Source organism: Mesoplodon densirostris, chromosome 2, assembly GCF_025265405.1.
Source record: "Mesoplodon densirostris isolate mMesDen1 chromosome 2, mMesDen1 primary haplotype, whole genome shotgun sequence".
NCBI classification, from domain to species: domain Eukaryota; kingdom Metazoa; phylum Chordata; class Mammalia; order Artiodactyla; family Ziphiidae; genus Mesoplodon; species Mesoplodon densirostris.
Window position 1 is genome coordinate 42,974,650 of NC_082662.1, and position 27,433 is coordinate 43,002,082.

At 40.1% G+C, this 27,433-nt stretch overlaps 1 protein-coding gene across 4 annotated transcripts in view; it reads left to right on the forward strand.

The window, feature by feature from the left end:
• ELAVL4 (ELAV like RNA binding protein 4) overlaps positions 1-27,433 on the forward strand; it is a 153,315-nt gene that overhangs the window by 75,753 nt on the left and 50,129 nt on the right. For all 4 annotated transcript variants that reach the window (XM_060083358.1, XM_060083348.1, XM_060083367.1 and 1 more), the window contains exon 2: positions 26,535-26,775. In XM_060083358.1, coding sequence (XP_059939341.1) covers positions 26,535-26,775 — 241 coding nt within the window. The remainder of the gene's footprint in view (positions 1-26,534; positions 26,776-27,433) is intronic.

A 27,433-nucleotide genomic window follows, 5' to 3' on the forward strand; every position in this document is an offset into this window, starting at 1 on the left:
TCATACATACTTAGATACTGTGTGCAGTGTGTATACGTGTGTGGTATAGATAGACAGCCATGACCCCTGGTGTGCCCTGGGAAGTATCAGTAATGGCTCCTCAAGTAACCTGTGTTTTCCTAAGCTGCCAGTCTAAACCCTTTAGAGTTTTGCTTTCTAATTTGTACATGAAAAATAACTGAGTTGAACTTTTTTTTCTAGTGCCCCCTTTGAAGATACAACAGTAGTAAATACAGCTTTAATGATAAACATTAGCTCTAAGTGCTATTTAAAGTCTGTAGTGGAAAGCCTGAGAACTTGCAATCCTTACTAATGAAACTTTCATTAGGAAAGTGCTCACTTAAAATGGAGTAAACGACTAAGTCCCTGTAATTTGTGATTTTGACCAGATTTGACTCATCTTTTCTTATGTTACTTTCTGTAATACAGCCAACCACACATCTAAAATTCTGGATTTTGTACATGTCTTCAATATTAATTATCTCTGTTGGTGCACTGGGTACAGACAGTACAATTCCCACAAGTCCAGATTCTTACTGTAACACTAAAACAAAAGTGATATTTATGAATAATATTGGGAAAGTTGTCCTATAGTAACCGTTCCCCAAAGGAAGCTTTACATAAATATTCATTTATTATTCAGGATATTAAAAGGGAATCCTTAGCTTTTACTTTTTAATTTGAGCTAAACTATGTAAATTGGTTTTATTTTAGAGTTGCTCTGTTTTAGGTGGCTTTGGGGGAGGATAACTTTCTAGCTGGATTATATTTTAATCGTCTCTGTGGTAGAAAAGCTTCCAGACCTGAAACCAACCTGGTTATTGTGATTAGAAACCAGAGGACCAGTGTACAGATGGGGCTAAAAACGTATTGCATCAACTGGTGCACGTGTCGAAAAGTTAAGATTCGTTTCTGACTAGATACCACTATTCCCATGTTCTTGTTAGCAGAGGCCAGGGAACCATGCGTCTGCCTTGGGCTCGGAGGACCTTCATAGGGCGCCTGTACAGGCAAGCCTCTGGAAAGATTGCTCTTTGTCTTAAGGAACCAGGACATGCAAAGGACTTGAGTCAGGTGAACTTGGATTCGAATCCTGACTTTTCCGAATAGGGTGATCTCGGATGAGGTACTTGAGCTTTCTGAGCCTCAGTTACCTCATCTTTAAGATGGGAACCATAATGCCTGACTCACAGGGGTTCTGTGAAGATCAGATGAGAAACAGTATTTGAAGGCACCAGTCACGTACAGGAGTTGAAAATTAAAGGTGCCTAGAGGACATTCACTCTCTTTCAGTCTTAGTCATTCTATCCTGCGTGCCAGATGTCCTGGGGAGAAGTGACATTGCATGCTACCCTCGCGGTCTCCATCCTCTCCCCAGAACTCATGGGCATGGGGGTTGTGTTTGACACACAGTGGTTTTTAAACATAGACAAGCCCTCAGTTCTTCCCTGGAATTGTGTGACTTTATTAAGTTTTCTATATTCTCCTAGGTTTTTGCAAGTTACATCCATGATTTCCTCTGGAGTTCGAATTAACTTGGGATTTAGTCATTAGAAAAAAGGTGAACATAAAATTAATGTTAATTGATGCTGTTTTCCCATTTCTTGATAGAGTCTGTTAGGAACTTCATAACTCATCCAAAAAGAAAATAAAAAGAAGTTAAGGTTAATTGATATGGTCTCATCTTTGTTGTCTAAGATAGATGGATAGATAGGGTGAGTGAGTGAGTTATTTGACTTTGGCACTGAAAGCAACTTACTTTGGACCTATTTTTCCCCTTCACCACATCAGCTTTTTTTCCTCTATCCCTCTTTTCCCCAGTAGGCTGAATTCTGAAGTTCTGTTTCTCAAGGAGTGAGGAAGAGGTTGAGGTAGAAACCGGCTTAATGAGGTTTTTCTAACTTGCCATCAGTTTTTCTTCTCCCGCTTGGTGAGGCAAGATGATGGATGGCTTTGGCAGTGTAAACAGCTCTAGAAGTGATCGGATTGACTGAGAGGTGTGGGAGATGGGAGCGGAATGCTGGCCCTCAATTTATTAGCCTCCCATTTGAAGGAAGAAAAGAGAAAGGAGGAAAATCACCCCAAAGGCCTTGACATAGTTGTTGATCACACACACGTGGGAAGGGGTATGGGTGTCAGGACTGGTGTTAGGCGAAGCCTAATTTAGTTTATACCTTTTCCCAAGGCTCTGAAGGGGGAAATAAATAGGCACATAATAAATTCACAAACTGTTTTAAATTGGGACCTGTTGCTGTCACCAGTGAGGATGAAGAAATAACACAAGTAGTCCCTTCCGAGGATTCAAGAATTAAACTGAAAACATAACCTTAGACTACTGTTTTAGTGGCGTGGATTTTGAATTCCACTTCATATGATCATAGGAAGGATGTGAAGGGAGCAATTTTCTTTCCTTCAATTTAATACTTAAAACTAGGGGAAGGGATTATAAATTGATCTGATCCCCCAGGTGCCATTTTGCAGGTCCTGTGTTTTTATGAAAAAGACCCTTTACTGTGAAACAGACAGACAGTTGAACTTTTTCTCTTTCCACATGTATCTATTTCAAGGCTTCAGAAAGATTCATCAAAGGATTTTGTAAGCAGCCTTGTATGTGGTATGCAAGCTCTCTGGAAGAATTCAGTTGATTTTTAGTCTGTGTTTATATGGGCAGAAATATATCCGTGGAAGAAAGGGGCTTAAATTTGAGAAGGTAGAAGACGTTTTCACATATTTTGTCCTAGGAAAATCTCATACCTATTAATGAAAGACCAAAAAGAGATGATTGGGTGAGTGATTTGAGCAGGTGAATGGACAGGGAAGGGGCAGGTGGATATTCTTAGGATCTCCTTGCCAGATAAAGGTTTGCATTATTTTAAAATGACCCATATTTAAGCCCATATTTGAATCTCAATTCCTTCTTGCTTTACACCTCTGGCTTAAGGTTATCTGCAAGAAGATAAAAAAAGACTTCTAGCTTAGAAGAGCTTTAATAAGAACTCTTGAACAGGTGAACTTTGGAGACACGGACTTGCAGCTGGTATAATCTTAACAGCACTGCTCCTGAACTATCAGTTGTTCAAGAATAGAGGAGCAAGTTTGCATTTCCAGAACGTCAGCTGTTCCCAGCACAGTTTTGCTGTAATGGATCTGTGACTATGGAGATCATTTCTCATATTCACTTAACATTGCATAATTTTGACCCTGTGATGGCAGTTTTATCTCTTCAATGTAGTTAGGGCAGGGACTGTTAACCCCTTTTTATAGAAAATAAAGCTCAGCCGCCTGCCTTAGGTTACATAGTTAGCAATATCAGCAGTCCTAGATCCAGAGTGTTTGGGAATACATCCAGCTTGGCCAAAGTTTACTTCTCGGGGAGCGAGGGGGAGCAATTCCTTTTTCAGATCAAGTTTTTCAGTGTGGAATCAGCAAACACAATTGTGTGTCTATTGCATATAAACCACACTCTAGGTGCCTCCTGGAATGTCACAGTATTTTAAACATACTCTAATATAGTGGAGTCAGGACGTGACAGAATGGGAAAATTGTCTCAGCAGAGGAGGTACAATGTGCCCAAGAGGGAGACATTCACTGTTGTTGGAGGAAATGCCATTGGAGTGGAGCCAGGAAAGATGGATAGGCAGAAGAATTAGGACAAAGGGGATTCCATGTGGAGGGAAGAGTATGAGTAAAAGCACAGAGGTGGGAAATTACTTAAGGAATAAGTGGTCTGGTATGAGTGCAGCATAGGATGTATAAAGGTGAAGCTAGAGAGACGGGTAAAAGCTATGGTTTAAGGTGGTTCGGGTGTTTTGACTTGGTTTTGACTTTAATTGATAGCTATGCAATGTCTTAGATCAGAAAACTAGAGTTTCCTGATGGTTTAGCAGGGTCAAGACCTGTCTTTATTGAATCATGATTTCTCAGAGGTTGAAGTCACCATAAAGATGCTTCTAAATTAGATATTGGTTATTTAGAGGGAATCGGCGTTAAAGCACTCTTCTGGTCATGGTGTGATGTTACGATGATACTGCTCATTGGTGCAGTCACGCTGAGGATTGCTTTTAGGGTTACAATGCCAAAGAGCGGTAGGAGGGAAAATATCGACTTTATTTCAGATCGTAAAGAAATGTGCCATTAGAGGAGTTTGCTGCATTCTCTCATGCACAGGTACCAGTGCTCATTTTGTGGGATGTGTGGCCAGAGAGAGGATGGTGGTGGTTTTGGAATAAACTGATTTCCTCCAGAATAGAAAAGTACCCGCTTCAGACTTCTAAGTGCATGTGCCAAGGCATGCTTGTCTCCTCTGGTAGTCTGGGAGCCCTGGAGGGTGGAGACCACGTCAAATGCTCTCTTATTTCAATGTTGGGCACATGATAGGTACCATAAATGTTTATTGAATTATCATAATCTTTTTAAAGAGTCTGAATTGCAGAGGTAGCAAACTTATGAATCTTGGATCTATCATCAATTTGTGGGAGTCTATTTAGTCCAAGTCACCTGACCTTTCTGTGTTTCAGTTTCTTAATATGTAAAATAGAATTAATACAACTTCATAGCTTGATGGGAGGATTAGTTAAGCTATATCCTTAATACACTTGAACAGACAGGATAACAATATTAGTTAAATTACTAAGTTCTAGTTTGCCTAAAATTGTTTTACTGAGTCTTGACCAGAATTTTTAAAAATTAAAACAACAAATGAAATAGAAATGAAATTTTCAGTGGCTGGCACATAGTAAGGGTATTATTTCATGAAACTTTTGTTTCAGTTACCTGTGTTCTGAGTTGTGATATGAAGTTGCTGTGTTCAATATATTACTTCCTTTTTTTTACTTTGTTGGATCATGGTTAGTAAAGTTTGAAAAACACTATTCTAGATGATAATGATTTCTGAAATATCCAAAGGGAAAAAAAACAGTCAACTTTTTTCAGAGCTATGCAATGCAAATTCTCTAGTATTTTCCAAATTATTAAAGAAAGGATGACTTCTGATTATTTTAGATTTAATGTGGAACATTGTATCCTAAATCTTTGAAAGTTAATGTCTGCATGATATATGTTGGGGCTCTCTATTAATTACAGTATTTATTAACTAGCAAATCTCATTCCTTGGTCGAGCTATTTTAGCTGAACGTGCAAAGTAATGATAATAATGACAGTAATAAGTAGTGGAGGTGACCTAGATGTGAGACTAGAAATAACGAAATAAGCTTTCATTTGTTGAGCTCTTACTATGAGTCAGGCACTGTCAGACAGCGTCCCTTTTAATCCTTAGAACAACCTTAAAAGGTAAATGTTAATTTTCCTGTTTTATGGATGAGCTAACTGAGGTTTTGGAAAGTAAATTAAAGTTATGATTGGGCAAGGATTCGATTTGAACCCAGGTCTACTTCCAGAGCAAAATTTTAAAGTTCCATGAAGATGTATTAAGATGCCTGCTATGTATTAGCACTGTACTCCTCTACAAAGATAGGTGGGTCAATTGGTCTTTACCCTTGAGGGTTTACTACCTGCCCTTGAGATTTTTCTGTGCATGAAAGTAAGTAAAATGTGATTTAATCATAAGAGGACAGGCACAAAGATTCTCATACTAAGTATTTTATTTTTGGAAGTACTGGGAAAAGTGCCTGGAACATAGTAGGTATTCAGTAAAAATTTATTAAACTGAATTGAAATTGGATTAATTCTTACCTGGTGACTGGGGAGAGAATGGGACAATACTGGGGAAGCTTTGTGCTAAAGAGTGTCTTTACCTGCAGAGTGGCAGATCTATCTGTCCTAGAGCCATTCAGTGCCTTTTGGAATTCCTAGAATGGCAGCAAGGAAAGCCAACTGAAGTTCAAGAACTCAAATTATAAACTTCAAGTTTCATTCAGGCAGAAAGAATTTTTCCATTTTAGTATAAAAAGAGAATCCTGTGACAGAGACATTTGGAGAACGATAAATGAAGCGTAGTCTCCCTTAGAATTAAAAATAACAATAATAATTGTTGTTGTTAATTTTACTATACCACTTACTAACCTTATAACCTCAAGCAAGTCACATTACCTCTTTAAGCCTCAGTTTCCACATCTGCAAAATATTTATCCCTCTCAGCGTTGTTGTGAGGATTAAATAGATCCACTTGATAAATATTTACTAAGCACTTACCATTTGGTGGTCTCTGAGGACTTAGTAAAGGAGACATAGCCCACTGCCCTCAAAGAACTGAGTATCTGGTGAAAGTGCTGTGAGAGTGGGATTCAGGCTTCCACCACGTGAATAGGCCACCACTGAAAGAATGCAACACCCTGCAGGCTGCTTTTGCGTGCATGTTATGGTCATGCATGCCTCATTTGCATCATTAGAAGTTCAAGTTTATTGAGGGTGCTGTGACAGTCATCTTCTTATCCCCTCCTCCCCCTGGGACCCAGCCTTGCCCAGTGGTACAATGTTACCTTATATAGTTGTCACTCAATGAATCCAGCCCAATTCAGCAAAGTTGTTTACCAAGTTGTATTTAGCAAGTTGTTCGGGTACTGTGCTGGGGAAGGGAGAGTAACATTTGCTGAACAGAGTTGAGTTTAAAATGACTTTAGAGCACAAAGGGAGAACAGTATCATGAGGTGGTGATAAACTACACTAGTGCTAAAAATGCCTGTGATCTATTCAGGAAGAAAATAGGGCCCCAAAGAAAATTCGTCAGGGAGCCTAAAAAAATAATGTATTCTTTCTGTTTCTCAGTGCTGTTTTGTTCGCATTTCACGGGGAACCAGTGTATTGCTACCGGCACAGAGTTGAGATGCGATCACAGAGATGGCTACTTTAGATTAATGGCTCAGGACCAAGCCCTGCCACCTTCACCAGGCCCAGAAGACCCTCCATGGCCTGGCCCCTGCCCTCCTTTCCAGCCTCCCATCCTGCAGCTCTCTGCCTTCCATTCATTCTCCACTGTGGAACTGCACCATGCTCTTCTGTACTTATGCCCAAACGATCCCTGGGTCTCAAACATCCTTCTGCTTTTCTTTACCTGACTTCATGAGACAAATCGGAGGTGACTTCTCACCCAGGAAAGATTGTCTGAGTGATGCAGGGTTAGAGCTCCTCTGTTAGCACCGTGGCATCCTTCCATCATTGGTCTTCCGCATGGTATAATCAATTGTTGATTTGTCTGTTTTACCACCACCTCAACAGTCAGGACTGGGTTCATCTCTCTTCCTGGCTCAGTAGGTGCTCAGTAATTAATTGTTAACTGAGTGATATAGTTGGATGTCTGTTAGATTGTCCATAAATGGGTTCTTACCAGGTGCGCTGTTAACCTCTAGCCTATGAGAGATGTGTTGGACCCAAAGCCCCCTTATCAAGAAGACTGGTTTTGACACTCCTGTTGCTTACCAACCACAGTTCTGTGACTTTTAAGTTGAAGGTCTTGAGTATGTCTGTTTACGTGAAACTTTTCCTGAGCACCATGACTCACCTGTGATTCCTCAGTAATTCTCCTTCCCTCTAGACTCCTTTATGTCACTTGCTCTCTGTACCACGCAGTTAACAATGATATATCACAATAATAGCAGCCCTTTATTGTGTATGTGTCAGACTTTGCAAAAGAACTTTACTTAGGTTATCTCATTAAACCTCACAACAACCCTAGGAAGCAGGTATTTTTATTCCCATTTTGAAGAAAGAGCACCATGTAGCTTACATAACTTACACAAGGTCACATGGCTAGGAAATGTCAGACTTGGAATTCCAAGCCTACTCTGTTTGATTCCAAAGCCCATGTTCTGTCTCCCTGTATCTATTACTCACCTCTTAAAAGGTGGGGACTAAAAAGAGGCATTTAGCCTAGTGGCTATTAATATTAATAAGAAGCATTTAGCCTAGTGGGACTTTTGATCAAGATTGCCAGGGTTCAAATCCTGGCTTTACCAGCTGTGACCTTGGGCAAATCACTTACCCTCCCTGTGCCTCCATTTCTTCATCTTTAAACTAGGGTTCTTGTGAGGATTTGATGGACCAATGTATATTAAGGACTAAAAACAGTGTTTGGCATATAAAGTGCTAATGATCATCATCATTATTATTATCATACAATATTAATTTTTGTCCCATTCTTCAAATATTTGTTTAGTGCCTGCTATAGGCCAGATACTGTTCTAGGTGCTGGAGATACAGTGGTGACTAAGACATGCCATCATGGAGCTTTCGTTTTAGAGAGGGAAGACAGACAACAGAGTAAATAAATAAGTGGATATTACTAGATAGTATATATTTTGTGATATCTTAGTTCACATATGAAATGCTATTTTAGTATATGTGCTGCCAAAGCGAGCACTGGAATGCTATTTTTAAAATACAGGTAATGAAGAGTGACACCAATGAGTACGTGTTTGTGGACACACAGGGAGGCCACAACAGTTCAGCCAATGTCTTGCTTCTGCTTGGTGAGGTGGAGCAGTCCCTGCCCTGCTCTGAAAGGCTGGACTTTACATGTCCAGCTGCTGATTGTTGGGATGACAGGCTCGCCTTACCAGCACTCAGTGTGGGGTGGTCGTCCCTGGGGTGGCAGGAAATTAAATGATTAGGTAGAGGTGTCTGGGCCTCAGGAAAACCCAACATAGAGAACTCATAAATAGGCCAGGGGTCTCCAGTCTATAGGTGAGAGAGCCCACTCTCTTTCCCTACAGTTGAGGCTGTGAAATGGAATAAATGTTCTGAGATGATCAGAAGGAAGTTTTGACCAATCATTCAGCTAAGGACAGGGTCAGCTGGGATGTTTTGTCAAATAATTTTGTAAGATCTCCTGATAGCTCTTTGCAGGAGCCTGGACCTAAAAAGTGCAGTAGTCATTGACACTATCATAGGATTCTTCATGTTCGTCAGAGTATTATAGTGGTCAAGAGCATGAGCTTGGGAGTCAGAGAAATCAAGGGTTTTTTCCTTCCCTACTTACTTGTAGTGGGGTCTTGTAAAATCACTAACTTGTCTGAGCCTCAGTTTAATTGTCTATAAAATGGGGTTAATAATACCTACTTAAGTGGCTTGTTCAGAGGATTAATTGTTAGCATATGTAAAGAACCTGGTTCAGGGCCTGGCTATGTAGTAGACTTTTAATAAAGAAGAATTTTTTTATTAAGTTCAGTCCCCTCAGGGTGTGCATTTTATATACTGGTTGTTTATTGCAAGGCTCACAGGGGGAGATTTAGACTAAAATATGTGAGCTCCTTCCCATTGTATAGCCTTCAAAAACGAGAGCAGGTAACCTCAAAGCCGAGGATATATCATCTCAGAAAGGATTGTGGACGCCAGAGGAAAATAAGATTTGATTTGCTCCAAATCAGTATAGTGGAGACTGGAACAGCCAGTCTCTGTCACAAAGCTCCCTCCTCCTGGAGTCACAGGCCCTTAGAGGCCTGAGGCTCTGTGAAGAAAGGCACTTGATAAAAGGGCTTTGGGATCTGAAATCCTGAGTTCAGTTCGTGAGTCTGCTACTTTCTCGTTTTAAGTTTGAGTACTTATAAATGTGTGTTGTCGTAGGTCAAACATGTTCAGGCAAAGGATCCTATTCTAATGGGAATTATAAATAAATCTACTTGATGCTCCAGTATGAGCAACTGAAGAATATTAGTTCTACAATATAGATAGAACCCTCTATATATTTTTATTTGCTCTCTCCATCGTGTATACTATTGCATAAAATTAGATTAAAATCTTAAGCTTAAAAAAGAGAGAGATACAGCTTATTCTTATCCCAAAGCACCTTTGTTTTCGTTAGCAATGTGTAGACTTAAAATTACTTAAAGCAAACTCTCCGTTAAAGACTTTTAACAGTAGAAAAATCCTTGTCTGCGCATTTGACAGCACACCTTTTGTGCAGAGCCCTAGATGAAGCCCTAAATATTTTCCTCCTCTTGTGGTTAGTGGCATGTTAGTATGGTGATTCTCAGAGAATTTATTTGACCCCCCGGCCATTAGTTCACATTTGTTTTGATTCTGATGCCTGCACTCATCTAAAATAAACAGAGCAGGAAGAGTGAAGAAAAGGCTTAAGAAAAGAATTTAAAAATATAGAACTACACGTACCTCTTACGGTTTTCTCAGCACACTGCAGTCTGGTGAGTTGGGGAAAAGGAAGTCTCTTCCGACGTCCTTGTGCTGTCTCCCTCTAAACTCTCCTAACACCCAACCCCTGCTTCTGATTACCGATTCATTCAGTGGGCTTTGGTTGAATTCTTTCTCTGTGCTGCATGCTGGGAGCAGGAAGTCAAGCAAAATTCAGGCCCTGATCTCAAGAAGCTCCTAGTCCGTGGAGAGACAGGCAGGTAGACTGTGACTGAATTCAGGGTGGTGAGTACCACAACAGAGGACAGAGAGGAGGTTCCCGAGATTATGTGGGTCAGGGAGGCTGGCTTCAACTGAATTTTGCAAAATGGCAGGGTTATTTAGATGGTGGTGGGAGAAGCATTTTAGTTGAGGGGAGAGAGAGCACACATGCAAAGACATGGAGGGGACATAACACGGAAGGGACATACAGCAGGAGGCATTCAGAGTAGGGCACTTGCCTTATTGCATTTTGGAACTTTGTTTACAGATCTATCTGCTAATCGCTCAAGACATGAATTCCTAGAGGGCAGGTATCAAATGCCCTGGAACTCAATTATCTAATAATAATAAAATATTTAATCTTTGCCACATTCCTATAAACTCTACCAATATTGAGAAAACTGAGACATAGGACTGTTAAGTAACATGCCCAAGGTCACACAGCACAACAGGGATTTGAACCTAGGCATTCAGGCTCTGGTGCCTGTGTTCTTAACCATTATGCTATGCAATAGGTACGTATTTGAATTGATTTGAATTGGATGGATGTAGAAGTAATTACATGATAATGTAGTCTCTCATTTGTTTAAAAAAATAACGTGGCCGGCATGCCAGGCTCTGATAGTTGTTGCAGCAAAATATTAAGAAGTCCCCTTGGCTTTGGCTTTGGCTTGTGTGACATGTAGAAACTCTCACAGGTGGAAATGTTCTCTGGGCTCTTAATCGCCAGACTTTAGCCAGATTCAAACCCAAAGTGAAAATGAAATATGAGTTTAGGCCTGAAACAGAGGAAATCAGAGGTCAAAGGAATCTGGAGGTGAAGAAACAGAGGCTGTAAAGATGGCCTTACACAGAAAATGGAAGATCCCTGGCCTTAAAAATACAGTCTTTTGAGACAGTTTGAAAGAAGGTGAGGGAAACAATAATGATAAGTACATATAGCTTTAGAAGATGAAAGTGCTCCTACTTTTAAATTGATTTTGAAGAGGAGAGAAAGAGAGATGAGAGAGGTTTATGATAAGAGCTGAATGGTGGGGAACAGAGCAAGGAAAGCAGATTTCACTATGGAGAGCAGAGAGCCATCCATTCACTCATTTATTCTACCAACGAAACCTGGAGCTGGTCCCTGGGGTTACAAATGAATCAAACACAGTCCCTGTCCTCAAGGAGCTCACAGTCTAGTGATAGAGAGAGATAGGAAGATGGAGAGTCCCGATGCTATGTGCTAAATGTCCGTATTAGAAGTGTGTACAAGGGAGAGAGGAGGGAGCCGTGATGGGGTGCTGAGGAAGGGTGTGTTAGGCCTGCTGATGAGAGAGGAGGGCCTTCTGGGCCAGCAAGAGTGTTTTGCAGAGTGTGGCATGAGAGAGAACACAGTGTGCTCTGGTTTGTCATTGCTGGCCGCAGAGTGAGCTTTGTAAGGGCTTGTGGAGGTTATGGTGGGTAAGGGAGGAAGATGGGAGTCAGTAACAGGAAGACCCCAGTTCCTATCCCAGCTCTGAACATTGTGAGCAGGGGCTGGTCATTCTACCCTCCGTTTTCTCCTTAACTCTTAGTTTGCTCACCTATAAAATGCAAGTGGTGGGTGGAAGGAGGGCATATCCCATCCATCTCTGAGGATCTTCATGAAGGTTAAAAGGGGTGTTGGGTGTGAATGTGTTTACAAACTCCCCTGCATCTAGCATGTGATTTAATGAATTCCTTCCAGTGGCTTTGTAAGGGTTCGTCTGGTTTCTGCAGGGAGATGACACTTGCTGTGTTATCTCTGCACTTGCCACCACGCCTTTCCGACGGTGGCCTGGAAAATCCTCCTGAAGGGCATTTGGTCCATGTAGCTGCCCCTTGGGGTCGACAGGAGGGAGGAGCCATCCAAATGGACCAAGAATACCCCCACTCTCTCACCCTGAGCAGGTCCATGTGGAAAGCCAGGAATGCCCTCCATATTCAGTATACAGAGCAGTGTGTCGATTTCCTGAAATATCCTGTGAAAACAAGAGGGTTTTCATTTTGAGAAATCAGAAACCCTAAGGACTGCTTATTGCATTTGAAGTATCTAACTTTAACCCATTCACAGTAGAGAGTTTTTTAAAAGAGGAAAGTGTACCAGAAATTGTCTGTAAGTGTTAAAAATGGTGCTTTCATTATTCTTTTTTTTAAAGTTCACTTAATCTCTCCTCCTTTGCTCTATATTTTCCTGACTGGTATTACTGTGAGAACTTATTAGTTAATGTTTGTGAAGCATTTTGAAAATGGAAATAGCCATTGACATAGTGATGAGCAGTAACGTGTTTAAGTGTTCTTTTCTATTTCAGAAATTAAATTCCAGGGATAAATCTTACCAGCTCTCAGATTAGTCAACTTTGCCACCTGCAACACATTTTAATGGGCACATATTTTCAGTATGTTATGTTTTGGACCAGGAGAATGAACATGTATTAAGCACTTACTGTGTGCTGAGCTCTGAGCCAAATGCCTTAAATTTGTTATTTTCAATCTTCACTGTAACCCTGCAAGGCAGACAGAAAATTGTTCGCATTTTTCAGATGAGTAAATTTGAATTGCACCTCAGAGAGTCTTAAGTGGCTAAGCCAAGGTCAAGGCTGGAGCTGGTTTTCAAACCCAGATCAGATAGACTCCAAACCTCATGCTCTTTCCATTATACCATGTAGAATTTTGAATTAAGATCTTTCCAGTAACAACAATTTATTTGGCAGTATTTACTGACTAATAGCAGACACATAGCCTAGAATGTTTTTAATCGGATTAGATCATTTACTTTCTCTGAGACTACTGGGTTGCATCTTATGCTGATAGGAATTCTTTCCTCAGACGAGGAGGTTTAGGGAAGGGCACAGAATTTGGTTTCAGACTTGAGTGCAAGTTGCAGTTCTGGCTGAGTGACAGTGGACACTGCCTGAAGCCTCATTTCTCCGTCATGTGTAAAGTGACTTCACTTCTTCAAGCCTCAGTTTCCTCAGCTGTAAATGAGAGGAGTGACAATTACCTACTTTGCAAAGTTGTGGGAGAATTAACTGAAGTAATGTACATGGAGATACCTGTTACCATTTATTGTGTGCTAACTGTTGGCAGTATTGAAAGGACTTCGTGGTAATTGCTTGCCTAGACATTTTCCTGTGTAAACCAAACAGGATCTCCATTTATTGAACCTTTGCCATATTCCAGGCAGGGACTTTGCTAGGCACTTTGTATGTGCTTCTCCATTACCATATTTATGACATTATATAATAATTACTTATTTACTTATTTATTTACTTCCTTTCAGGCAGGAACCTCTTTTATTTCCTTTATATCCCTGGCATTTAACATAATGGCTTTTGGCTCATCGAAGGAACTCATTAATGTTAAGGAAGTTAGCTTGGCTTTTGTTTCTTTATACTGCTTTTCTTCTTGTAAAAGATAACTTCAGTTGTGGGAGGGGCTATTCAAATGAAGCACTATATTATCATTAGTAAATTGTGACTTATAACTTGCTTTAAAATATGCCTGTAACTAAAGAAGTTTAGGTTGCACTGATTTGACAACAGCTGATTCTGAATATCTGTTAGTCTTTCACTCTTTTAAAAGGTAAATTTCTGGGATAAAAAGAATATATCAAGAGTTGGAAGAGTTTGCAAGCAAATTTACTTTGTGTTTGTGATTTCAAAGGAGATGGTTACCCTACTCAACTCTTTTCAGTAACCTTAGTATATCATAATTTGGATGTGTCATATCTAAATTATTAGGGACATATTAAATTAGTCCTAAAAGGGTCTTATCTGAGAATTATATATTATGTAGTTTGAATTTTATTTAAAGGTAATAATTTTGAACTTTACCATCTGTTTTTAAAAGGCTTATTATTTCTCAATTTTTAAAATGCCAGTTTGACTCTTGCCCAATTAGTATGAATTAGTGAGATTTCAAAAGCATGTTTTGATAAAGACAAAAGATTGTTTGTGAAGACAGAAATATTAACTTATTTATCCTCTGTTCTAATCCAAAATTTTCTGTTGTTATGAAGCAAATCATAATGCATATAGTAGGAGATTTTTAAAAATAGAACAATGAGGAGATTGAGATGAAGGAAAACTAAGAGAATTTTAAAAATAAGATAAACTCAGGGGTGAGGTTTGTGCTTAAAAAAACAAATCAAGTTTGCAGTGAGGTCCTATGCTCTTTCTTTACACATAGTGGGCTACAGATTTGGCAGTCATTTTCCTAGCAATATTACAAAGAGGGGACCCAAAGAATTACAGGATGCAGCATCCATAAAATAAAAGTAAACCCATCACACAGATAATAGAGAATATTAGTGGTTCATTGCCATAATAAAGTATTTGCCTCAAAGCAGATAGAAATATTCTGATACTTGGTATTTTTGATTTTTTTTTTTTTGCCTCTCCACTTTGCTTCTTGTTCATGAGATTTTTATAAATATGTATTAGGAGGATCTCCGTATGCAGGAAAGAGAGCGAGAGAAACTCAAAAAGCATGGCGTGGAATGCTGCTTGACAGTGTCATACATTCACAAGATGTCCTTGAAGATGGAGCACAGAACAGAGATCAGGGAAATTTTGGCAGCTGCAGTTGGGAAAATAAATGGCTGTTGTGTGATTGGGCAGATCCTGAAAGCAGGCTCCTGCTCAAACCATGTAATTAAGAAAAGTGGGAGCTTTTGTCCAAGAGCAGAATGTTCATAATATCAGAGTTTGTCAGCAGGAGCTTTTAGAACAGATCAGTACTTTTCACTCCCTGATCCAGGGAACAGTTTTCTTATAAATCATCCACTCTCCTTGCTGTCCTCATGAAGGTTGCTGCCAGGTGATAAGGCAGACTTAGACTGTAACCTCACTAATGTGCAGTGATGTAGGTGAAGGGGAGACCAAATCAGAGACTGTTTCAAGAAATGCAATTTTTATTCATTTGGGCTCCTATGTAGAAACAAGCAGAGTGTGGCCAAGGAGAGATCCTGCAGGACAGCTCTGGGAAGGAGATGGAATCATTTTTTGTTTGCTTGTTTTTGTTTTGTTTTGTTTTTTGAATTTTATTTATTTTTTTATACAGCAGGTTCTTATTAGTCATCCATTTTATACACATCAGTGTATACATGTCAATCCCAATCGCCCAATTCATCACACCACCACCGCCCCACCCCGCCACTTCCCCCCCTTGGTGTCCATACGTTTGTTCTCTACATCTGTGTCTCTATTTCTGCCCTGCAAATCGGTTCATCTGTACCATTTTTCTAGGTTCCACATCTATGCGTTAATATACGATATTTGTTTTTCTCTTTCTGACTTACTTCACTCTGTATGACAGTCTCTAGAGAGATGGAATCATTTTTAATACTGTGGCTCTGAACTGGTTTGAAGGATTTGACATTTTCTTTATTTTTTAAAAATAGCTTCCTTTCAGATTATAAAAGTGCGATATTTTCATTGTAAAACAAAAAACTTGGAAGATAGAGATGGAGACAAGTATAACAATCACCTATAATCCTACTATTTATTATTAACATTTTAATTTTCCCTCCTACTCTGTGCATGTTTATATAATTGACATAGTCAATTTTTTTTTTTTTTTTTTTTTTTTTGCGGTGTGCGGGCCTCTCACCGTTGTGGCCTCTCCCGCCGCGGAGCACAGGCTCCGGACGCGCAGGCCCAGCGGCCACAGCCCACGGGCCCAGCCGCCCCGCGGCACTTGGGATCCTCCCGGACCAGGGCGGGATCCTCCCGGACCGGGGCACGAACCCGCGCCCCCCGCATCGGCAGACAGACCCTCAACCACTGCACCACCAGGGAGGCCCGACATAGTCAATTTTTTATTTCACCTTTTTTCTACATTGATTACAAACATTTTCTCATGTTATAAAAACCATTATAAACATAATTTTAACAGTTGTGGAATACCGTGTCATAAAATAGATGATAACTTACTTAGTCACCCCCTCTTTTGGGCCCTCAGGTTGTTTCTATTTTTTCACACTTCTGGGTACACTTTTCTTAATATACCTTGTTGTGCATACTTTTGGTCTACAGAATTCTGGATTCTTTTCTGAGCTTCAGAATGGATCATCGGTCCAAGAATATGAACATGAGGTTCAGAAAGTTTGTGCCCATTTATATTTCCACCAATAATGATGAGAGAGAGACTATTTCACTGCCCTTTAAAGCTTGACACTTGCACACTTTGAATTTCTATCTATGTTCTCTGTAACCATTTTTTCCACAAATAATTCACATCCACACTTCTCCCAACCCAGGTCTGCATTCTCACCAACCCTGGTTTCCTAGAGTCCAATTTTACTTGCACCCACTTGTTTTCCCAGAGAGTGTCCCTTTTTCTAATGTTTCTTTCTTATACAAAAACAGAAAACAAAGTCAGTGAAGGAGGAAATTATAAATAAAATTTCAAGTGTGATACAGGAATTTTCAAATTTAAAACTACCCTATTAGATTGTTTTTCAAGATCTTTTCACTAGTGAACATACAGATATAATATGAGGCTGTGTGAATCATCCATGGGTCTAATTTATACATCGGCCACTTATACATGCACTGAGGTGCTGAGAACCTTTTTGTTTCTCTCAGTAACTTTGGCTTCAGAATTTCCCCAGATAATCTCTCTTCTTCGAATTAGAAGGGCTGTTGGCATTATAAAATTCCTCTTAACAAAGAGAAGGTTGGTTGCTCTGTGCAGATTTTTCTAGATACTAACTCCCTCTACTCCCCTCTGCTCTCCTTCTCATCTCTACCCCAGCTGTGTTAAGAAAACAAGGTTAATTTTCAAAATAAAAAATATTTTAAGTAGATATCTGAAGAATTCAATCTGAGTGTGCACAAAACTTAAATTCAGAGAAGTGACCCAATGCTTTAAATCATGATATAGATACAGAAAAACATGTGGCTTTTTACAGCTGAATCTTGGTGAGTTTGCTCATACTCTGAGCCACTAGCCAGGCATTTTATAAATATAGAGTACTTATGTTTACATGAATTGTGCCACTGGCTACTGTTTATGCATTTAATCAGAAAATAAGTCCGATTTAGTCTGTGGACAGTTTTACAGGTGACTCATTAATGTTCTTTGTATGGAAGATAAAGATAACATATATTCCATCACAACTGGTTCCCATCCCAACAGGAACCCATAGCTTAATATTAGGCATTTTGGATATTTTGTCTACATTAAACATTCAGATTTGGGGGGCTTAAGGAGTAGAATGGGAAAGGAATTGTTTTCCAGTTGATTCTTTTTATTAGAGCTGATATTTTTGCAGGAAGCCTGAGCGCTTGCCCACGAAATTGCATTTATATTAAAATGAAAACATTTGTCTTTTTCAAATATGCCTTTAATGAAGAAATCCTATTGAAAGTTTGGGATTGTATTTACTTATTGGCCATTTTGGAAAAGAAGACTGAATGGGGGCGTGGGGGTGGGTGTCATTTGAAGGTTTCCCTGTCTTTATAATGAACTGGATGATCAAGCCACCCCTCAGCTCTGGAGAGTTTTCTGTAAAAGTCTGTTAAAAACCAAATACTCAGGGGTTGTACCAGGACTGCCCCAGATGGGCACACCAGGAAGTCATTTTAGGCCCAAACTGAAGCCCTAAAGAAACACTGTAAGATATAAAGGAGGCCAGTATTTATTTAGGAGGAGAAATGTATGTGATGTGTCTGGGGAAGAAGATTAAAAACTTGGATTTCTGTGAATTTGAGAACAACGCCTAAAAGACATTAAATTTTGATTATGCTTTTCATTTAAATGCTGGCCCTGCTATTTTAAGTATTAATGCCTCTTATTCTCTCCAGCGGCGGCTGATTTTTTTTAAAAAAGCCCTGACTGTCAGCACTGAGAATACTTTTGCCATGCCTGGTATTCATCTCCAGTGAAGAAGATGCTGTTTCAAAGGAGTAATGCCTCAAGCTTACCTCATTGTTACAAATAGTCACTTGTTTAGGACGTAAGCATTTAGACCAGAAGCAGGATTGTCAGTTCAGTATCAGAATGGTGTATGACCAGTCTATGTGTAAATTCATTTACGTACTTTTGGTGAGGGGGTGGGGCATTGTTAGACAAAGTCTGAAGGGAATTGCTTAAAAGAAAGAGGTGTATATGATTGATTTTAATTATTTGTTTACCTCCCCTCCTTTCCCATCCTCTCACCTTGAACCCTCTAAGGGCAGGGATCAAAGTATTTTTGTTTCCCCAATTCCTCAAACAATGCCTTGGTCTATAATAGCACTCAATAAACTTGTCTTGAATTGAAAACACTTGTTTTAAAGATATGCTGAGAATTTATTACCACATAACTTCCTAGAGTAAATAGGTCTTTCAGATTATTTGTGCATCTGCCCAAAGGCATTATTAAACTGTCAGCATGTTTTCCTCAGTTGGAATTAAATTTTTTTTTCTAGAGTTTTCTAGTTCCCGTCTAGCAGAATCTACAGAAACTTGGTACAAATGGTTTTAGGGGACCTGAGTGCAGTGTTCAGCCAGATTCCCCTGGTCCAGGGGTCTTTGTGAGTCATCACATATAATTTAGTTGGGGGTGGGTGTATATTCCCAAGCTCCCTTTTCCTAGAGTGATCACATCATAGATCTCAGCCCCTCCTCGTGGGCCCCATTTAATAACGTATCTCCTTCCCAGTTGAATCATAACCAGGAAAATGTTATGTTAAAAAAAATTTAATCTGAAGGGACTTGAGCAAATTAAAACCTCTTGAAAAGGAGGAGACAGCATGGAGTTTATGAGCTGATGGACAAAACTTTAAAGAAATATCAAATGGGGGGGGGGCGTGTAAGGACATTTTTAGTATCTTTCAAGGAGCAAGAAGAGAAGTGAGGAATTACTCCTAAAAATAATGTCTGTCTTCAGGAACACAGAGCCTGCTGTGTAATTTTCTAACTTTGGGGATTTGTTTTTCAGGCTTTTGAAAAGTGGGTGAGATGCAGTAGTCTGTGCTGCTCTACCAGAGTCTAACACAGTGCATGTCAGAATTTTATAAGGGTCAAGTGGGAAATGCCTACAAAGAGAATTAGGACTTTTATTTTTGTTCTCATGAATAATTTAAATCTATTTCTTTAATGGTTCGATTCAGTGACTGCCCTTGGTAAACATTATTCTTCATGCTCTTGGGAGCACTTGTCCTATTACATAAGGCTTAGCCTTTATACATAAATTTTCAAAAGTCCTTCCAGCATGGTAAAAGGAAACACCTTTAAATACTCATTAAAATATTTAATAAAATACATATGTGGATCACAGATGTACACACCTGAAGCAAGTTTGCAATTAGTACATTCCTTTAGCATCTTTCTAGTTTCTGGGAATGCTGACATTTAGAGGGTGCTGAAAGTAGAAGGGAGAGTATTTGAAAAAGAAACATCACATTCCTGTGACCTTCTTAGGTTCTTTTCTCTTGTTCCTTTTGACTGATGATGGAGTATCGAGGTCACCGCCCCACCCCCCAAGAAAATCAGAAGTTGAGGACAGCTGAGAGTGGTGTGATGGGAGTACAAGGGCCCTGCACCGGGCTCTCAGATGATGAATGTCAGTAGTGAGTTCTACATAGACAGACACAGGTTCCTCTAATATAAAGTTGTACCCTTCTATTTGCCTCGTGAAGTAAATACTGAAAGTGTAAACTAGGTTAAGGTACGTAAATGCAAGACCATACAATTTATTGTCAGAGTGCCATTTCTGTGGAAAATACTGGAGCAAAACCATGGTGGTGTGGCTGACAGGATTGGTGTGAGGGCTATGGTAGGACCCCTGCTGTGCCTGTGTGGGGTCTGGAATAGTGATGTCCTCAGCTGTGAGGAAGAGGACCAGCCCTATAATGCTTGCCTGACCCCCCCAAGCCTGAGCACATGAAAGCCTTGTGAAGAGTGGGGGACAGAGGGAGCTGTAAGAGATTCATGAGCCGATGGAAGAAACATTAAAGGAGGCCTTACGTACTTTCTAGAATTTTAGAATGGGTCTCGCTTAATATACTTAAAGGACTTTCTGGCCACAGGACATGCTTGCTCTCTCCTCTGAGATGTGGACCCTTCAGCAATAAATTTTTTTTTTAATGAATGAATGAACTCTGAGGGCAAGAAATTACATGAAAAGAGTGATTGGGGAAGGAAGGCAAGTTTTTGCCCTTTGATTATATTGCTACTCATAGAATCAATTGGGAGATTTCAGTCTGAGACAAAGGATTGGCTTTAGTGTACCTAAAATGTTATGTGCATATATATTTTTCTGAGGAGAAAGAGCAAAGGCATTCACTGGCTTCTCTACAGGGTCCATGTCAGCCAAAGCTTCAGCCCTCCTGCTTGAATGAATGCCTCTTAGAATCTGCATTTGAAATAATATCTAAGTGTATGCCTGGCATGTAATAGCAACTCAATAAGTATTCTGTCCTCTTGTTATATGTAAGATGGAGATGCCATTAATAAAATTATTGGCTTGTACTTCACAGGGTTGTTAAGAGGCATCTAGCAAACTATTGGACTTTCAAGGACTTTCATTCATTCAGTAGTTCTTTATGCAGAACCTACCAATTCTCAGGCCCTGTCCTACATGCAGGAGATACTATTATAAACAAAACAGATGTGGTCTCTGTACGATGGAGCTCAGAGTTCAGGTCGCCATTCTTTGTGAACTGTTTAAAGTACTCTACTCAGAAAAGTAAGGAGGTAGACATGTCTCCACACCTATATTCAAGTGCATTTCTGTGATATGGCCACCTTCACACCCTCCCCGAAAAAAAAGTAGAAGTAAACTCTCATCTAAGGGGCCATGTCTGCATTGTCACAAGAATACTCAAGTGAAGTAGCCTATAGGCTTAGGCTTAAGTCCTAGCTCTGTCTCTAACTAGCACTGTGACCTGTGCAAGTCACTTCCCCTTTCTGGTCCTCAGTTTCCTCATTAAAGTTACAAGGTTGGGCTTGGTGGTCCCTGATGTTCTCTGATATCTGTCATGCATCCACACTGTGAACTCAGTGAGGGCCAGCTCCTTGTCTTTGTTGTCTGTGTATCCCCAGGACCTAGCACAGTGCCTGGCACTCCAGGGCTCCATCTCCGTTCATCTAACATTCCCAGATCTAGCCATTGTGGAAATGAACCCTTTTTTAATGCATATAACCGGGCATGTCCAGGAAGTAGTGTAACAGACACCTTGGGTGGACAATAACAAAAGATGTGATTGAACAGTTAATTTAGGACCATTGGGAAGGACCCAGAATTGTGGTGACAGAGATACCATGAAGGGCAGAGAGGGTTGGCTCTTATTTTCAAGAATATCCTGAGAAAGAAAGAAGCCTGGCCTAGCCTCTGCTTCTTACCCCCACTGCCTCCACAGAGATAAACGACCCAGAGTGATGATCCAGCAGCTGCATGCCTGAGGCCTTCCCTCTCCCTTTTGTTGTATATTTTGTAGAAAAAAAGGGGGGGGGAGTGGGAGGGGTGAGGTTAATGCCTTGAGTGTGAGTAATTAGTCATTCAAACCATCAACATTTACAATGACAGGATTTGAGTGCCTACATTATTGTGCACTGCTCTAATAGTTTACCCCTGAAATTTTCTGCCTGTATAATGTTTCTTAAAATATATCACGGGAACATAAAAGATTTAATGCAGTGCTTTGTACAACCATTAGAGTTTGAAGTCAACTGAACCTCCTCAATGCTCTATCCTGGATGCTGACTGTAATTCTGCTCTTAATTGCCATTCAGAGGAGGGAAGGAAGGCAAGTCAGGGGTTTGGAACCTGATCAGCTACGAAGTTGGCTGTGAGACCCACACAGAATCCTTCATTAAAGTCCATATGCACACTTGAGTAACTGATATATTTATTTGCAATGACAGTTGTGCTGTTAGAATATCAAAGGCCTTAGAGTAGGGAAGCAAGCTTTCTGATTTTGCCGAGCCGGCCTCTGAATTTATTGAAGGATATGCTTCCCACTAATACACATGTTTACCTCTGGTCTGTTTCCCAAGTAGAGATTATAAGTGTCCTCTCTTTAAGATCTATCATGTAAGCTTAAAGTGCCACAGTTTCATATTCTTGCATTCAGTATATTTACATCTTGGCAACTTTCTTATTTTCCAAGTAATGTTTTAAAATGCTCTTGGTTCACTTGTGTATCAGATTTGATTCTGACATTTTACATTTCTGATTCTTTTTTTAAGCCTGTCTTGCATCCTGGGATGCGTCATTAAGACCAGCAAGGGGTCTTATTACATGATGTATATTAACACATTTGCAAATGTTTCTCAGCTTTGAAACTGTACGTTTTTATTGAGAAAACTCTGTGTGTGTGCATATGTGTATTTTCCTCAGTTCCTTCTGAGTCCACAAAAGGATAACTGTGTAGTGTGTGTGCAGAGCAAAGAGAGCTCCATCTCCATGAGATGAGAAATGACTTGACCTAATTTATAGGTTTGTTTGGTTAAGGTACCTCAATACTGAACATTGTATCTCATGATTCCTTTTCAGAGGTTTGGGCCCAGTTCGGGTTGTCGGATGTCCAGATGGGGCTCAGCTCCAGGAGTCAACATAAATTTAGGAAATCCACATAGGATGTAAGGAGATCCAGAAAGCTGATTGGGGAACTGAAATTTCTTTGCTGCAGACTTGATACTTCCTAGGCCTTTCTGGAGCAGGGAGACCCATGAGATGTTCACAGAGACAAGTGCTGGCTTTCGCCACGTGTGTCTGTGAGTCGAGCATCCAGTGAACAAACACCGAACACGGCTGTCAGTAGTCTTAGTCCCACAGAATCTCAGCCTGCTTAGGTATGACTTACATTCCTCTTACGCCATCATTAACACCCACAAAGCTGCCTCGCTGCAGAATATTTTCTAGGTGTTTGTTCAAGAGCCGAGCCGTAAGAAGGGTAACCTAAGAAAGTGGAGCAGCGAAGGTGTTCTGTAGATTGTGGGACTGGCTTTTTTGCCACTAAATCAAAATGCAGTAGTTGGGCAGCTCTGTGCTTCTGCCACCCGAGCCTCCTGAATTGGATAAATTCTGTTTTTTAAGTTCCTTATTGAGTTGGCAGTGCTCCTTGTGTTTGTTGCCTGGACACCTGACTCAGTGAAGCAGTGAGACGACACAGCAAACGGAGGCACTGCACAGACCCAGGAGGCCGAGGCTTGGCAGAGCAGAAACCTGCCGCACAGCCAGGAGTTTCAGTGATGCTCCGGAACAACATCTCCATTAGCGTGACCCCTCCCCTGGGCACATCGCCCTCATTCTTTCCTGGGCCCTTGCCTCAAGGGCAGAGCAGCTGAATAGGATTTACGGGGTGCATTTTCTATCAGTGCTGAGGAGAGCTTGATTTCCGATTCCTCTCAGGAACCCTTTGCTTTCTCCTTGCTGTTTGGACCAGCCTAATGCAATCCCACAGTTGACCTGAAGCCAAGAAAGTTGTGATGATTTAAGTGGAGCCACTTATGTTACCTACATGACGGCAAAGAATCTTAGAAGCTTCCCACCTTCCTCAATCTGCCTTATTTCCATGACTCCTCTTGAGACTTCTTTTTTTTTTCTTTTGGTTTCATATCCCATTTGTGATTATCAGAAGAAGAAACGATTACAGTAATGCTCACCTATGTAGGGCATGATGAGGAATAATACTTATGATGCTTCTAGCCACTTTATGTTCTAGACAACTTATATATATAAATAACCTTGCACAGTAGGCTTTATTCCAGTTTACAAAGAGGAAACTGAGGCTTAAGAGTATTGAAGTAACCTGCCTGAGATCACAGAGCTAATAAGTAATAGAACTAGAATTTTAAGTCAGCTGTTCCCTTGGCTAAAAACACATTCCCTTTTTACTACCACTATGTTTCAGATGAGTAGATAAGCAAAAAACAGAACAAAACAAAAGCAAAAAATGGTCTCTGAAGGTTGATGAGGATGAGCAGCAACTAGAACTTTCCTACACTGCTGGTGGGAGTGTCAACTGGTACATCTACTTAGAAAAACTATTGACAGTATGTACTAAAGCAGAATACACCCTATGACCCAAAAAATAGACTTCCAGGAATATTCCCAACAGAAATGTGTGTGTGTGTACACCAAAAGACATGTATATAATGCTCATAGCAGCATTATCTACAATAGTTAAAAACTAAAAACAACCCAAATGTTCATCAAAGTAGAAGAGATAAATAAAACATGATATTCATACAATGGAATTCTCCACAGCAAGTGGAGAAGAACAGCCTACCACTACATCTCACAACATGGATGACACCCAGACATAATGTGTGAAAAGACATAAAAGAGTATGTATTGTGTGATTCCATGTATGTAAAATTCAAAAACGGATAAAACAAATCTATGGATTAGAAGTCGAGTAGTGGTTACCTTTGGGGGTGGTATGAATAACAGGGGTGGGGACACAAGAAAGGCTGGAATGCTGGTCATGTTCTGTATTGTGATCTGAAAGGTGGTTACTTAGGTGTGAGTTGTGTTTACTTTGTAAACATTACTTGAGTTGTACCCTTAAGATTTGTGCATTTTGCTACATGTATATTAGATAAACATGCTTATCTCCCCAAAATTCTCTGAGCAGCCAAATGGTAGTAATGGAAGCTACTAGTAACCAGGTATCTGCTAAGCTTTGGTTTCCTTGTCTATAAAATGTAGAGGATATTAGAATATGGCTCACTGCTTTCTTGTGGGGAGTCAGTGAGAGAAGTCACATCAGGTGACTGGCAGAATGACTTCAATAAATATCAATGATTGTGGTTATGTTCCCACAACTATTCAGGCACTTTACATATATCCTGTCACCAGATACTTCTTACCACCTTGCAAGGCAGGTGGCATTGTTCTCCTCTTTCAAATGAGGAAAACTAAGGCTCCCAGAATTTAAATCCCTTACCCAAGGTCACACAACTAGGGAATGGCAGAGCATGATTCCCTTTCCAAGGAGGTGATTGTTAATTTCACATAAGACAGAAAGCACACCATGAAGGATGAATAAGGGATGGTGCTAGGATAGAATGGAAAAGTGGGACTGATGAGCTGCATTTGGGGCCAGGAAAACTGGGTGCAGGCCCAGACTCTGCCCCACTTTCCTGTGATGACAGAAAAGTCACTGGATGTCTCTGGAATTCATCTCAAACATGAGAGTTTTGAACTGAATTTTGTTCCCTGAAGTGCCTTCCGGCTCTGTAGTTTTGTGATTCTCCATGTTTGTCATTCTATACAAGGCATCTTTAGGACCCCGCTCCGTGAGCTTAAACCCATTTTTCATGTAAAACCTTATTCTATCAGTATCTTCTTGGGACTTTCCTGAATGCCCCTATCCTTTAAGCAGGTTTAATTGCTCCTCTGTTACAGGCCCATTGTCCTACTGTAGCCATTTGCCTTCTGTGTCTTCTGTGGACTGTAAGCCCCTTGTGGGTAGAGACCGAGACTTATCTCTTTTATTTCCATGCATGCTGCCTCAAACAGTTCACACATTCATGGAAATATTTGTTTTATTAGCTGTTTAGATACAGGGAACGTCCTTTTTAAGTAATGTGTGAGAGGACAGCCTGGGGCTGTGCTAGACTTAAAGTGGAGACCTAGAGAGAACTTTTCCTTCATGTTTTTAATTTTATTTGAGGTCCAGGAGAAATAGTAACAGAGGCGCTGGGGAGAAAAATTATTAGATAACTTTGTAGCTCCCCAGAATGCCTTTATGAAATCTGAAATTTGATCAGTATTAAGTATCAGTGAAAATCTAAACCCTTCCCATATGGAACAACCCCACTTAATTTAATGTCATTTTACTTTATGAGACAGTTAATAAACAGGTACTGTATTTGACCTTGTGAGCATAGCCCTCTATATTTAGCTTTTTCAGCTTTAATGGAACTATCATTTTAATCATGATTATTACTTTACATTTTAATTATAATTTGGTGTGGCTTAAGTATACATTTCTGAGAGTGATTGTGTAATGAAAACAGGAATTAGCTTTTCATTAACAAAATAATGGGAGAGTTCCCACTGCATTCTAGTCTGTGCTCAAAATCTACAGGGGCTGGCCTAAAAATAGCAAGGGGAGTTTAACACTTTGGTTAAAAACATGTTTCTAAATTGGCTGTGTTCACAACACCATCTCTTTTGCTCCATCCTGATTTATCTAGTTCTCTTTCTTTACAAAAAATAAAATAAAATCTTGAAAGAGACTTTGTGTCTTTGAGATATCAAAAGGCTTACTATTTTTATTTTTATTTAGATAATTAGCACCATGGAGCCTCAGGTGTCAAATGGCCCGACATCCAATACAAGCAATGGACCCTCCAGCAACAATAGAAACTGTCCTTCTCCCATGCAGACAGGGGCAGCCACAGATGACAGCAAAACCAACCTCATAGTCAACTATTTACCCCAGAATATGACCCAAGAGGAATTCAGGAGTCTCTTTGGGAGCATTGGTGAAATAGAATCCTGCAAACTCGTGAGAGACAAAATTACAGGTATGCTCTTCTTCGATATTCTAGGCTTGGGATTCACAGCTGCGTTGTTCCATTAGATGTGCAGATCTTAGCAGAAATGCATATGTGTGGTGATGCCTTTTGAGTGTCTGCAGCGTGTATCCTGCATTCAAGGTCAGCGTGTGTACACAGTCATAAACTCATATGCGTATGTATACTACATGAAACCACATTGCAAATTGGTAGGACTGGGAAGCAGATAAAATTTTGGAGCTTCCTCAGCTTTAGTTTATGTGAAATAATCCTTTGGATGTGTCTTCTTTTATTCTTAATCAGCCACCCCTACCCTTTGTTCTTTAGTTCTCAGTTCTGCCCTCTGCCCTCCCTATACTAGTTTTTATCTATTTATCCCTTTCCTCTCAAACATTTGGTTTGCATGTGTCCAATGTATTTCCATGTGTCTGAGACTGTCTTTTAAAGGGGGCCATTGTGGTCACAACTGCCCATTGTCCCTGGGAGAAATAGGCCCCAAGGATAGCAGATGATTCTGGAATAAAACTACCCTGTAGTAGGAGGGAGATGCTTGATGAAGGTATTTTATCTTATTTATTTGTTTGTTGTGAAGATACTCTCTGAGAAGTCAGAGACTTTTTACTTGAAAGTGAAACAATACCCTATACTTCAATACTTGAAAGTTTTA